Source organism: Protopterus annectens, chromosome 3.part1 (genome assembly GCF_019279795.1).
Source record: "Protopterus annectens isolate FY-2018-M chromosome 3.part1, PAN1.0, whole genome shotgun sequence".
NCBI classification, from domain to species: domain Eukaryota; kingdom Metazoa; phylum Chordata; order Ceratodontiformes; family Protopteridae; genus Protopterus; species Protopterus annectens.
In genome coordinates this window covers 144,222,333-144,236,740 of record NC_056732.1, presented here as the reverse complement: position 1 = coordinate 144,236,740, position 14,408 = coordinate 144,222,333, and the positions used below count along the sequence as shown (strand labels likewise).

General features: G+C 41.7%; 1 protein-coding gene across 2 annotated transcripts in view; it reads left to right on the top strand.

Moving 5' to 3' along the window:
- MPP7 (MAGUK p55 scaffold protein 7) overlaps positions 1-14,408 on the top strand; it is a 1,877,075-nt gene that overhangs the window by 1,325,734 nt on the left and 536,933 nt on the right. Inside the window, exon 13 of one of the 2 annotated variants that reach the window (XM_044066671.1) lies at positions 3,777-3,815. The exons of the other annotated variant lie outside the window; for it this stretch is intronic. Coding sequence (XP_043922606.1) covers positions 3,777-3,815 — 39 coding nt within the window. The remainder of the gene's footprint in view (positions 1-3,776; positions 3,816-14,408) is intronic. 2 annotated transcript variants of the gene reach the window in all.

Below are 14,408 nucleotides of genomic sequence, written 5' to 3'. Positions count from 1 at the left end.
ACAGTAATACATCCTTCTATCCTATCCTTAGTTGGCCCTTCATGTAAATCCAGACTCATTCCTGAACCTGTGTCAATAATGGAAGAGACAGATGCTCTGCCTCAGTGCCAGTGTACCCATCCACTAATGAATATAACTTGTACAGTATCCTTGCACATAAACTAGTAGGCTCATTGATGCAAGGGCAGTGTTCACCCATGACGCTGGATGTTTGAGTTCAGGTAACAGCAGAGGTGCCAGAGTTCCAGCAAAATGGAAGATGGAACTGAGCTGCATTTCTGGTTTTCCTTCCTTTTGGAAGGTCAATTTCTTGTTCTACTTCAAGCAGCAAAACTGTAATAGGTGGGCTGCATTATTTTTAAGATGGGGAAAAATGATAGTGGAGGTTTGAATGAGGTCATACAGAAGTTTTAAGTTGGCCAAGCTGTTAAGCCATTGTATGTCACATTTTGAAAGTGGCTGTAGTTAAAATTTAGAGGAATGTGGGGAAAAAGCTTTCCTCATACTGGAGAAAGACCTCACAGCTCAGCTATTACCCTAAACAAAAAATGATAGGGTTTATAAAAATTGGGGAGGGGCTTCTTGTTTGAGGTCAAATAGAGGTATTGTAGCAAAGACTACATTAAGAAAATCAAAAGTACAAATTATGATGAGCTCTGTGTCTTGGCTTTGCTCCATTTGACTTGCGGTACAGGCAGAGGAGACACTGGGAAGTGTGGTAGGAAAAGAGAATCTAATGTGAAGTCATCTACTTTGGGGAAAAAGAGACCATGGTTGGTCCAAAGGGAAGGATGTGACCCATATTTACAGTGGATATAAAAAGTGTACACACCCCTGTTAAAATGCCAGGTTTTTGTGATATAAAAAATGAGACCACAATAAATCATTTCAAAACTTTTCTCACCTTTAATGTGACCTATACCCTGTACAATTCAATTGAAAAACAAACAAGTCTGTTAGGGGAAAAAATATAAAAAATAAAAAACGTACAATAGGCTGGTTGCATAAGTGTGCATACCCTTAAACTAATACTTTGTTGAAGCACCTTTTGATTTAATTACAGCATTCAGTCTTCTTGGGTAGGAGTCTATCAGCATGGCACATCTTGACTTGGCAATATTTCCTTGTAAAAGCACTCCAAATCTGTCAGATTGCGAGGACATCTCTTGTGCACAGTCCTCATCAGGTCACCCCACAGATTTTCTGTTGGATTTAGGTCTGGGCTCTGGCTGGGCCATTCCAAAACTCCAATTTTTTTCTGGTGAAGCCATTCTTTTGTTGATTTGGATGTATGCTTGGAGTCATTCTCATGTTGAAAGGTGACATTTTTCTTCATCTTCAGTATTCTGGCAGATGCCTGAAGGTTTTGGGCCAAAAGTGACTGGTATTTGGAACTGTTCATAATTCCCTCCACCTTGACTAAAGCTCCAGTTCCAGCTGAAGAAAAGCAACCCCAAAGCATGATACTGCCACCACCATGCTTCACTATGGGGATGGTGTTCTTTTGGTGATGTGAAGTGTTGTTTTTGCTCCAAATGTACCTTTTGGAAATGTGGCCAAAAAGTTTAACCTTGGTCTCATCAGACCATAACTCATTTTCCCACATGCTTTTGGGAGACTTGATGTATTTTGCAAATTTTAGCCAGGCCCAGATGTTTTTCTGTGCAAGAAAAGGCTTCCGTCTTGCAACCCTACCCCATAGTCCAGACATATGGAGAATACGGGAGATTGTTGGCACATGTAGTACACAACCAGTACTTGCCAGAAATTCCTGCAGCTCCTTCAGTGTTGCTGTAGGTCTGTTGACAGCCTCCCTGACCAGTTTTCATCTTGTCTTTTCATCAATTGTGGAGGAACGTCCAGTTCTTTGCAACGTCACTGTTGTCCCATATGTTCTGCACTTTTTGATGACTGTCTTCACTGCGTTCCATGGTATATCCAATGCTGTGGAAATTTTTTTATACCCTTCTCCTGACTGATACCTTTCAACAATGAGATCCCTTTGCTGCTTTGTAAACTCTCTGTGAACCATGGCTTTTGCTGTAGCAGACAACTGAGTAAATGTCAGGAAAATCCTACTAGGACAGTTGAACTTTATTTGGGGTTAATCAAAGTCTCTTTAATTGATGGCGGGTGTGTACCCAAGAAGACTGAATGCTGTAAGTAAATCAAAAGGTGCTTCAACAAAGTATTAATTTAAGGGTGTGCACACTTGTGCAACCAGCTTATTGCACATTTTTTATTTTTTTATATTTTTCCCCTAACAGATTTGTTTGTTTTTCAATTGAATTGTACAGGTTATAGGTCACATTAAAGGTGGGAAAAGTTTTGAAATGATTTATTGTGGTCTGATTTTTTTATATCACAAAAACCTGGCATTTTAACGGGTGTGTACACTTCTTATATCCACTGTACATAAGTGTTACATAATACCACAACTGGGAACAGCACATGTAGAGGCATGACTACATCCTCAGATACAGTCATGCCACAGAAGTCATAGTCAGTGAAAGTAACAATAAGGTTAAAATAGACCGTCCCAGTCCCCAGTGTAGATGATATGCCATCCTGGTTTCTAACCCTCAATTTTAGGTGAAGAATTTGGGGAAACTTGGGCCAGTAGTCATTCTGGTAGGGAGGCTAGATGGTCAGAATGGGTATCACTTTTGGGAAATAAAAGTATAAACTAAACATTTTTCATTTCTTCAAAACATAGACATAATAAATTTGTTTTCATTTTTAGTCCAGGGTGGGTTTTTTTTGAATGGGTAACATTTCACTAGGATACCATGGTAATGCCATTTTCAGCATCAGATTTGTACCATGACATGTATAACAACCATTGAAACTACTACCATGACTGGTAGTTGTAACCTTTGGTGTAATGTTTTATCCAAACAGTGGTGCCTCAACATTAGAGTGCTCTTTTCATGGTGTATAGTAAAGCCAGTACTAGAGTTTCAACCTTAGTCTCTGTCTGGCCATTCCAGAGCCCTCTGATTTCAGAATATTAAAGATGGAACTGCAACTAGATGACCCTGCAGTTATATACTGTTACATATGTTACTAGCCAGCCATAATTATATACAGTACTGAGTGTTTCCTTTGAAAAATAGTTTAGTGTGTTTGAGGCTGTAAGAACCATGCATTTCTCATTTGCTGTACAGTCCTGTTACAGACATTCATCTCCTCATAAAGATAACCTGTAAACTATATTTTTGCTTCCTTGACATATATTCCAGCATGTTGTATATATTCAGTTTATAAAATGTAAAATGAAAACACGTCAGAAAGGATATTGCTGAGAGATGATCATCATGTGTGCAGTAGGTCTCCTAGACTGTTGGTGTCTGTGTACTTGTGTGCGCCCATGTGTATTGTGTCTGCATGTAAAATGCTTTTAACCATTTGGAGAGCATGCGCTCATTTCTTAAATATCTTACTTAAGAACACATGACCGTAATTTAATATAACAAGGAAATGTATTGCTTGCTCTCTCAAAAAATGCATATCTGATTGACAGGCTGCAGTAGTACATTTTGAATAATTTTTGCTGGGCATTCATTTTAAATTTCTGAATATCTTTCTGTCCATGGTTAATCTTTGACATTAGAGTATGTATACTCAGTGTCACATTCTAGCTGTTAACTCAGACACATGATGTTTTCAGGTTGTTGATCAAAATGCTCCTTTGTATATGTTTGTGGTGGGCCATCTAACTATTGTGCTTTTATTTCCTGGCTTTCACTCTGTGTATTACACTTGACTTCAAGAAGATCCTGCTCGTGGTGACTATAACTCTGGATTTTATATAGGTGAGAGTTTGGTTATGAGTAGCTTTCTAGAGTCCAGATCTTCTACTGCAGTTTCATAATCATCTGATTTGTGTAATACATATATAAGTTAAGAGCACTGGTTTATTGAATGTACTAGAAAGTAGTAGTAAACATAGTGGAACTGAGTCAACTATATGTTGCCTCTACTGATTCCTTTATTTATTCTAATAACCAAATTATTTTGATTTTTTTTATTCCATTTAATGAACAATTTCCTTTGCTTTGTGGTGTTGCTTAAATCTTATGGGTGCAAGCCTTTTTACGATATTGTGAAATTTATAGAATATGCAAAATATTTAAAGTCTCTGCGGCCAAATTTATACTTTGTGTTCCTTAAAGAAAATAAAAAGGCTTGTTTATGTACAGCACATGATAGCTTGATGTTTGGGGAGCCTCTGGTATATTGTAATTTGTCAGCATTTACACTGCATATGTTGTTCTCTGTACTCCCTTGCACAAGTTGTACTGTGATGCAACCTGTAGTTCATAGTTTCATAGTTTCATAGTATAGTACTAGGCTATCTGCCCTGGGGCATTTGTAAGCCTAGCCATAGTGATGTGGCTTTTGCCACCCCATGAAATGGTACAAAAATTGTACAGAATAAATTTAGAATACTGTGCCTCTGTCTAGTAGTGACACAATGAAGGTCCCCTTATATAATAGAATTAGTTTACTGTGCCCCTGTCTAGCAGTGACACAGATGTGACCCCTGGGGTAAACTTACGATCTCCCATCCACTCATCAAGATTTCTCTTGAAAAGAGTCAGTGAGGGCTCTGCCTAATCTGAACTGGGATCCTGTTCCAAAGCATGGGAAGCCTCTGGGTTATGAATATATCCCTCCAGCATGTCCTATTCATACTTGTGCCGAGGTTTAAGTCTTTAGCTCTCGTGGTCCTGATGGATTTGGTTTTTTTTAGGTGGAGCATGTACATCAGATCCTGATTGGACATGGCCTTGTACATCAGGCAGAGATCACCTCTGAACAGGCGGTATGCTACTGAATAGAGCTGAAGTTTCTTTAGTCTGGCAGAATAAGACATATGTTGGAGACCCTTGATCCTCTTGGTGAGGTACTTTTGTGGTCTCTCCAGCTGTTGCAAATGCTGGGTGAGGTACATACCAAATGGGGCATTGTACTCAATCATGGGTCTGATGAGGGAGGAATATAGGGGTACAATGACATCCTTGGATCTGGATGTGAATCCCTTCATGATGAGGTGTGCAAGGTAGAATGTTTTTCTAACCACTTTGGCAACGTGGGTGTCAAATGAGAGGTCGCTGTCGACTTGGGTCCCTAGGTCTCTGATTACTTTTTCTGTACTCAGTGGGTTGCTGTCTATGTGATAATTTGTGGGTACTTTGTTTTTCCCAAAGGGGATGACTATACATTTTTGGCATTTAGTTTAAGGCCGTGACTCCGGCACCAGTTGTCCGTTTCTGTGAGGCCTTTTTGTAGGATGTGTTTGTCTGCTGGTGTATCGACTATGGCACCTAGTTTGCAGTCATCTGCGAACTTTGTCAGCCACAGCCCTCCCATGTTTGCTTTAACATCTGAGAAATAAATGCCGAACAAGAGGGGTCCCAGGACAGATCCCTGTGGGACACCACTTGCGACTGGCTTTGAGTCTGACATTGCTCCAGCGATTTTAACTTTATGGGTTCTGTCCTTTAGCCAGTTTGCAACCCATCTAGTGACATAAGGGTTTACTTTTAAGCTGTTGAGCTTATCTATGATGCCTGAGTGGGGTATTGTGTTGAAGGCCTTAGCCAAGTCCAGGTATGCTGTATGGACTGCTTTGCCCTCATCAATGGCTCTAGTGACTGTTTTGAAAAAGTCAACCAGGTTTAAAAGGCAGGATCTGCCCTTTACAAAGCCGAACTGGGTGGGGTCAAGTGTCTGTAGGTCCCCTATGTCTCTGTTTATGAGTTCCATAATGATTCTTTCCATAGCTTTGCAGACCAGGCTGGTTAAGCTTATGGGGCGTTAGTTTCCAGGGTAACTTTTATAGCATACAGCTAAATGTAATGTGAACATGTCAACTGCTCTGTGAAATTACTGATTTTATTCTTCAGCAGAGCATACATAAAGAGGAAAAGTAGATCTAAGAAGTTCCAGAGGTGCATTTTTTAAAAGCCAGCATTCAAGACAGCTGTGTTGGCCTACTAATTAGCATATTCTCATTCCATTTTCAAGGGCTTATGGTTCAGTGCCTCATCACTGCCTTTAACTGTCTGAAGAGCAATTAAATTCACTGACTAGTTTATCCTAACTGTGCTACACTATTGCAGCATGTGGTCTTTTGCTGTTCTAACTGTATATTTTGCATCATTAGCTACTGTATATAAGGAAAGAAGAGCTAGGATAATGAGTTCTCCGTTGTTTACTTCTTTTGTCCATCACCACCCGAGAGGGTAATTTTTGTAAGACAGCACAGCGATACATCTGGTCTCCATTTAAACATGACCCAGGCACACTGGCATAGCAGTGATGATTATGTATTTGTAGAATTTAGCATTATGCTTTTAATACCCCTTTGATGATGAGATAGTGTCAGCGGGAAAAGCGCAGTGCATGTGTAACGTATGTCAGCATAGCTAGCTGGAGTTTTGTAAAGAATTATATGTCATTTAAATATCAAATTGATTTTTACAGATGCTTATGTTAAAATGTATCAACAGTGGGTCCTGCTGGTCAGAAAAGAAATATACATGTATGTCAGGCTGTATTGTTGTAACCACTGAAATGTACATATTTTAACAAAGGAGACTGGAAGGGAAGCAAGCACTCAGCCCAGATAACCTTAAGAAAAATAACCTGAAATTAAATCACTTGGTTTAGGCCATGATGATTCTATCTCACAGGTCTGAATGGAGCTAGAGATGTAATGTCTATGAAAAGCCTTTCTGCAGTAAGGGTAGAAGTGCTGGAATTGTTTTATAGCTTCCAGATGCTGTATTAAGCCTTTAGCTAAAGTTCTGTGTGTATTGTGACACATCTATACCAAATCATGGCTCAGTATCTAATGAGGGGGTAGCGTGGGAACCACAGGGTCAGGTGACCAGATGTGATGTCATCCTGTAGCCAGCACTGAAATTGAATTTAGATACCAGTGAGAGACGTGATAGTGGCACTCAGCACTTTATTAGACCTGACAAGAAATACTCATCTAATTTTATCTTGTCTTCCTTTAGTAAGTAACCAGGGAATAGTAATTCTTCAGTCAGTTAGGAAAATATAGTGAGATTAGTTAAATATTGTTTTCCTGTATTTGTTTGAGTCTTTCCATCTGTGTTTTTTTATGTTTCATGTGAACTGAAACTCTTGTGTTTATAGTAAATAGATGTTCAGTATTTTCACGTTTTCTAGTTTATTTATTATTAAATATATGTGTACCTTTCATTGTTGCTGTTTTAACTTTTTGAGAGTAATTACATTTATTTAGTGGTTGTTTTAACTTTTGAGAGTAGTTACCATGGCTCCACATTCCTGAAAGTCTTGATGCTTGACTTGGAGATGGTACCATTTGTATAAAGTATTAATTTTACTAAGTATATTTGGGTACTCTGGTAAGGGCCTTAGAGTAGCTGGCTTTGGGTTGTTCTGGTGACAATATCTACCTTACAGTCTGACTGGAGGTGGCATATTGGGTAAATCTAAGCCAGCCTTTCCAGGTGTGTGTGTGTGTGTGTGTGTGTGTGTGTGTGTGTGTGTGTGTGTGTGTTTGTTTCCCCATCAGCTACTTAGAACAGGGCACAGAGGGTGGTGGAGGACCTGGCTTGAAACAGCTAGCTGAAGACTCAACTCTGAGGTGATCAGTGTGAAGTCTTATTTGGGGCCTGGTGAGGAAGTCCATCCCCCAGTGCTGGAATTTGCATTCCTTGTGTGCTCTTAAGGGAAGTTGTGCTCAGTGCAGAGAGCTGCATCTGAAAATACTGTGTATCTATTCTTTTCTCATTGAACTTTCCCCACTGGTGTCAATGTTGAGGATTGAGGCTCCTTGATCATTGGCCTAGAGAAGGGACATCATGTATTGTTGAGCAGCTGTGTGGCTATTAATTGAACTTCTGTAGCCTGTAAGTAATTGTCACTAAAGGTGTGTGTGTACTCTCATCAGCCACAAGGTAAACATACAGGATTTCATTTTTCACAACAGTTTTATTTATTTTTGTTAATTTAGTTAGTCAGGGAAAGCAGGCAGAGATGTAAGAAGAGGATTATGGCAAGCTGACAGTGAGCCAGTTGGCTAAGGTGTACAAATCCAAAGGACTGGTGCATGCCAACTTGACTAAAGAGGAAGTTATTTCAGCCTTAGTCACAACTAAAGCACAGACCAGCAACCAGGAGGCCAGTCAGTCTGGCGATGGGGGACGTGCAGCCCTCAGAAAAAGGACAGTTCACCTTTTCCTCAGAAGATTTAAAACCCATCTGGAGTTAGAGACTTGAACTGGAGGCAGAACGCATGGAATTATAATTGTCAGAGAGACTGTGACATTTGGAGGCTGAAGAAAATGAGAGACTTCAGTGTTTGGAGGCTGAAGAAAATGAGAAACAAAAACATGCATGAGTGGGACATGTTGACTCTTCAACGGGAACATGGAGGTAATTGAGAAGGGAATAACCGAACCCCAGAAGCAACAAAGGTCAGTAAATTTCTTCTACATTATACAGAAGGTTATAATTTTGATATATTTGAAAGAGTATATTGACAATATGATGTTGACCAAAGGGGTCTGGGCATGGTTCTTGACCCCCTCCTTACTTTCATAAAGCTGTAACTGCTGTTTCTAAATTGTCTGATACTGATTGTTTACATTATGACAAGGTTAAACAATGTTTATTGGAACATTATAAGTTAACACATTACAGAAAAAAGTTTTGTGAACATAGATGTAAGGCAGATGAAAGTATATGTGATTATATTGCTAAGCACTTATTTTCATAGGTGGATGAGTGAGTGTCAGGTCACCACTTTTTAAAGGCTGGCAGACCTTTTAGTGAGGGAACAAGCCCTTAGCATTTAGTTTGAGGACATGATAATCTGACAGACCGGGAGTGTAACTCTGCAGATGAGCTGGGGAGAAAAGGGGATCCCTACTTGGCAAGCAGAGCACCACTTCATAAGAGGAGGATACCCAGTGCTGCACATGGATATAAGGGAGCCCGTGCTGGGCAGCCTAAACCACCCCCAACAGAGTCCACCAGTAACAGGGAAAGCCACTAGTTCAAGTACACAGCCAGGATCAAGGTTTAGATGTTTTAAATGTAACCAGAGAGGCCATGTAGTATACAGATGTCCACTGAAGCAAGGTGGGGAACAAAAGCTAAGGGAGTCAGCGAGTGGGAATAACAGCATGCCAGCGGAAAGTTGTCTGGAGACAACAGTGGTACCAAACTATCACCGGAGTTTGTATAGTATCTTAGTGGATGGAAAACTGGCCACTGCTAAGAGAGAGAGAGCCTCCAATATAACTATTGTGAAGCCTGCAGTAGTTAAAGAAGAACAGTACTTGCTTGGGCAGTTCTCTCCGTTCAGAGGTTTAAGGGGACCCCATTCCAAATACCTTTGGCCAAGGTTAACCTTGACTGGGAGGGTGGAAAAGGAAGCAAGCAAGTAGGTGTTTGAGGATATCCCTGCAGATGTCTTGATAGGGAATGATTTTGATAATGCAGTATCTTGTGTTCATGCAGTTACATACAGCCTTGGAGACAGCCATATAGGTCTGGTAGCCTGGGGAGACCCAGAAAGACCCCACAACTGAAGTCGGGGCTGGTGATGTGGCTGTTTCAGGGAGCGGAGCTACCCTGTAACACTGAGCCTGAAGGTGAGTCACGGCTACTGATAGGTACTGATGTTCCCTTGGACAGGGAGACTGCAAGAGCAGAGGTGAGTGGTAGTACCCAGGCTGACAGTGAGGCACTGCTGTCAGAAGGTACCAGACTTCCTGTAGAAGGTGAGCTGGGAAGGGTCACAAAGGTAGAGTCAAGACAGATTCAGCTCTTGGACTGTCCATTATGAGGATTGAGGGAGGTAGCCGAAGAGGCACTTGATTCTCAAGGAAAAGGGGAGTCTGTATACTGGAACATAGGGCTAGTATATACAGAGTGGATCCCTGAGGGAGGGCTAGAGGGTGAGGTAATACAGCAGTTAGTAGTGCCCAGGGCCTACCATCTGGCACTTCTTGCCATAGCCCATGACATTCCTTTTGCAGGTCATATGGGCATAAAGCTTACCAAGAGATGTATTATGCAGAACATTTATTGACCAGGGATTTCAAGAGACATAACAGGGTATTGCAGAACCTGTGAGCAGTGTCAAAAATTAAGCAAGGCAGGAGACAAAGTCAAAGCTCATTTGATGCCTTTGCCTGTGATTGAAGAGCTGTTTCAGAGGCTAGATGTGGATATGGTGGGGCCTCTAAGTACTCCAAGTACCACAGGAAAGAAATATATCCTAGTAGTAGTAAATTATACTACTAGATACCTTGAGGGGATGGCTCTGTCTTCTGTATGGACAGAAAAGGTGGCAAATGCTTTGTTAGATATTTTCAGCAGGGTAGGTTTCCTGGTGGAAACACTGACTGACAAAGGTGCCAGTGTCATGTCAGACCCACTAGCTTGTCTGTGGGAGCATTATGGGGGTGAAGCACCTAAAGACTACCCTTACTACCCCAGGCTAATGGTCTTGTGGAGAGGTTAAACTCCAAACTGAAGACCATACTGAGGGCATGTGTATACCAGTTTAAGAGAGAGAGAGAGTGAGACAAATGTTTGTCCCATCTGCTGTTTGCATACAGAGAGGTACCCCAGAACTCCACAGGTTTTTCACCCTTTGAGTTGCTGTATGGGTAATAGGGTGAGGGGGGTCCTTGGATTTGATTTGTGATGAGTGGGAATGTGAGTGTGAATCCCACAAGGAGTCTGCTGTAGCTTATGTGCTAAACCTCAGGACAAGGCTTAGGGAGCTCATGCGCTTAGCCCAGGAGAACCTGACAGGAGCTCCACAGCAGAAAACATCTGGTATGACAGGAACGCTCAAGAGCATACTGTGGGACAGCAGATTATGGAGCTCATTCCTGTCAGACGCAATAAGCTGCAGGCAGCTTGGGAAGGACCCTTCAAAGTGGCAAGGACGGTCAGTGATGTTAACTACATGGTAAACGTGCTAGGCTGGAATCAGGGGCACAAACTGTACCATGTTAACATGATGAAGCCTTACCATGATAGGAAGGCCCTTTTGCTGAGTATTTGCAGCTGGTGGCAGAAGGAGTCTGAGGGGGTATCTGATGACTGATGATCTCAGTGAGGCTCGAACTGACACCTCATTGGATGGGGTAACAATGTCCCAAAAGCTATCCCCTACCCACGTTCAAGAAATCTGGGTGGTGTTACAGAGGTTTGGGGACATGTTCACTGGGAAACCTGGGTGCACCCACGTGGGACAGCACCGTAGTGGGGTCAGGAATGCCGATGCAGATGGGTTAATACAGGGTATGGGTTAATGTATTCCCAGACAGGTCCATACCTCTCAGACAATGTTTCTTCAGGGTCATTTGAGAAACTAGCTTGAGTTTTCAAAGGGGAGAGAGATGAGATAGTGCCAGCTATGCCAGAGATAGCAGGACAGTGCATGTGTAACATATGCCACCATAGCTAGCTGGAGTTTTGTAAAGAATTATATGTTATTTGAATATCAAATTGATTTTTACAGATGCATGTATTAAAAATGTATTTGTGAAGCTGCTTGTGTTAGAAATGTACCAGAAGTGGGTCCTGCTGGACAGAAAAGAAACATATGTGCTTCTCAGGCTGTATTGTAACTGCTGAAATGCATATATTTTAATTGCGGATACCGGAAGGGAATGGGGTTAGGCTCAGGCCAACTAAGAAAAATAGCCTGAAATTAAATGACTTGGTTTGGACCATAAATATTCTATTTCACAGGTCTGAATGCAGCCAGAGACACAATGTCTGTGTAAAGCCTTTCTGCAGGAAGGTTAGAAGTGTTGGAATTGTTTTTATAGCTTCTAGATGCTATATTAAGCATTTAGCTGAAGGTCTCTGTGTATATTATGACACATCTGTGACAAGTCATGGATCAGTATCTAGTGTGGGGGTGGGTGGGATCCACAGAGTCATGTGATCAGTTGTGATGTCATCCTATAGCCAGCACTGAAATTGTATGTAGATACTGGTGAGAGATGTGATAGTAGCACTCAGCATTGTTATAGTCTGGGTTTATGGGGTACAGCAGGTAGATCTGTGCCAGCCTTTCCCAGGTGTGTGTTTATATGTGTGTGTGTGTGTGTGTGTGTGTGTGTGTGTGTGTGTGTGTCAGCTACTTGGAACAGGGACAAAGAGCACAGATTTCACCACAGAGGGTGTTTGAGGACTTGGCCTGGAACACCCAACTGAGGACTCAACTCTGAGGTGGTAGATGTGTAGTCTTATTTGGGCCCTGGAGAGGAAGTCCAGCCTGAGGACTGGAGTGTGCATTCCCTGTGTGCTCTTAAGGGGAATTGTGCTTGGTGCAGGGAACTGTATCTGAAAATACTGTGTGTGCCTAGTTTTCTCTCTGAGTGAATGCTCTGTATTGGTGTCAGTGATGAGGATTGAGGCTTCTCGATCACTAGCCCAGAGGAAGAATGTCACCACCCCCCTACCCCCCAGATATGGTGCTCACTTGCAGCATGGCTTCCCATGCTGTCAGTGTTGTGGACCATTGGTGCACTGGAATTGGAGCACTGGCCCAATTAGGCCCTTTGGGTGTCTTACCTTTGGCATATTCTGTTACATCAACACCCTTTTTGCTCTATTGCTATAGAATAAGTGACATATTTTGGGGGTGCAACACTTGGCAGTCCACTTCTCAGTGAAAACTCTAGTCATACAACTATCTTTGTATACAACAATGGTTGATTGTCAAGCAACTCTTGGTGGTAAAAACAGTAGGCATCTGACCTATTGTATGATCTTCTTGTCTGGCAGTTTTACACACAGTTCTCCCTCGCAAGTTGTTGCTTATGTCCTCTTTGTCTGGATTTCTTATATGGCTTACAAGTTGTTTTCCATGTACAATGTTCCTTTTCACTAGTGTGTCTTTGAGGCCCAGTTCTTGAAACATTTGGGCCCAGTTACACTTTGTCAGCTCTGTAGTGACTGGTCCAGACTTGATGACCTTTAGTAAGCCTTTTCAGTGCCTTTTACTATTTTCCTGAAACTGGTTTAGTGTGCCCATCTTCCACATCTGGTTTCGTAAAGGCTGATGTAATACACATATTCCTGTTCAGTAATAACATTAGTGGTAGTCTTTTGGTAGATGTGTGGCAAGTGAAAAGATTATATTTCTTGTGTTGCAGAAGTTGACCATTGAGGCACATGGGTTTCAGTTTTCTAAAATGTTTACACAAACCTTTGCCAGTCCATGCGTGGCTAAGTGATGAAATAGAAGTATAACATATTTAATTAAGTTTTGCTTCATAAATTTTCTTGGGTTTTGTGATTGAATTATGGATCATTACCACTGTTTGTTCTCAAGCAAAGCATTTCTTACATATATTGTTTTTGATAAGTAATACTTTTTCCCCTGGCTGCAGCTGACCATGAGTTGCCACCAGCTCCTTTCCATATTCATCAGGTCTACTGGACCTGCCATAACTTTGGTTGGTCTCACCCTGACTCTCATGTGGGGCTGGTAAGGAGATCAAGGACACTGGTGCAACATCATGCTGCTATAGGCGAGTGTACCCTAATTTGTACCATCCCCAGGGCAGCCTTGTGAGCTCTGCAGTCACAGCCTTTGGAGATGTATCCACACTTCCATGCATGCACAACCTTTCCTTTAACTGGCCAGTGGTTCACCGCTTATGCAGCGTGGAGATAACTAGGCTCTTAATGCTGCTTATTGCATCAAGTCTAGGGTGTCTCCCTCTTTCCAGGATTAACAAGCCGATGTTGGCTGCTCACACTATCCTTCCCCTGTAGCCGATCCACCGCACATGCCACTAATTAAACATGGATCTCTGGAGCACAGCAACGGCTTTATTCCTCTGCAACGTGGGGCCACTGTATTTCTTTTGGTAGTGATATTGTCTTTTCAGATGTTGCTTTTATGCTGACTGTTTTAGTCCATTTTGAGTGATTTTACTAGCATGGAACAAAACTAAGCCCATGGATGTTCCAGTGAAGTCCATATGAATATGTATGCATGGAGGAGCTGGCATATTCAGAGATGCTAGTTCCTCAGGCTTTTCATATGATATGTATGACAGTCTATCAGCATTACTACTAGGTTTTATTTTTATATTCAGTATAATATGCATGTCCCTCTAAACACAAGTAGCAGCATTTCAGCTGATCTGTCATCACTGCTGACACCCTCTTTGTAGAGGCTGAATTTATGTAGCAGGACTAATGATTTCTATTTGGTGTAAATCCCTTTCCATATAAACATCTGATGAGTCCTCTGGTCCCTAGACCAGGTTAAGGTTGTTTTTTTAGTTTATGGGCAAAATGTGTCATCAGTCTGTCTGATATGACCATGTTTTTTCATCTCCTTAAACTCTTGTTCA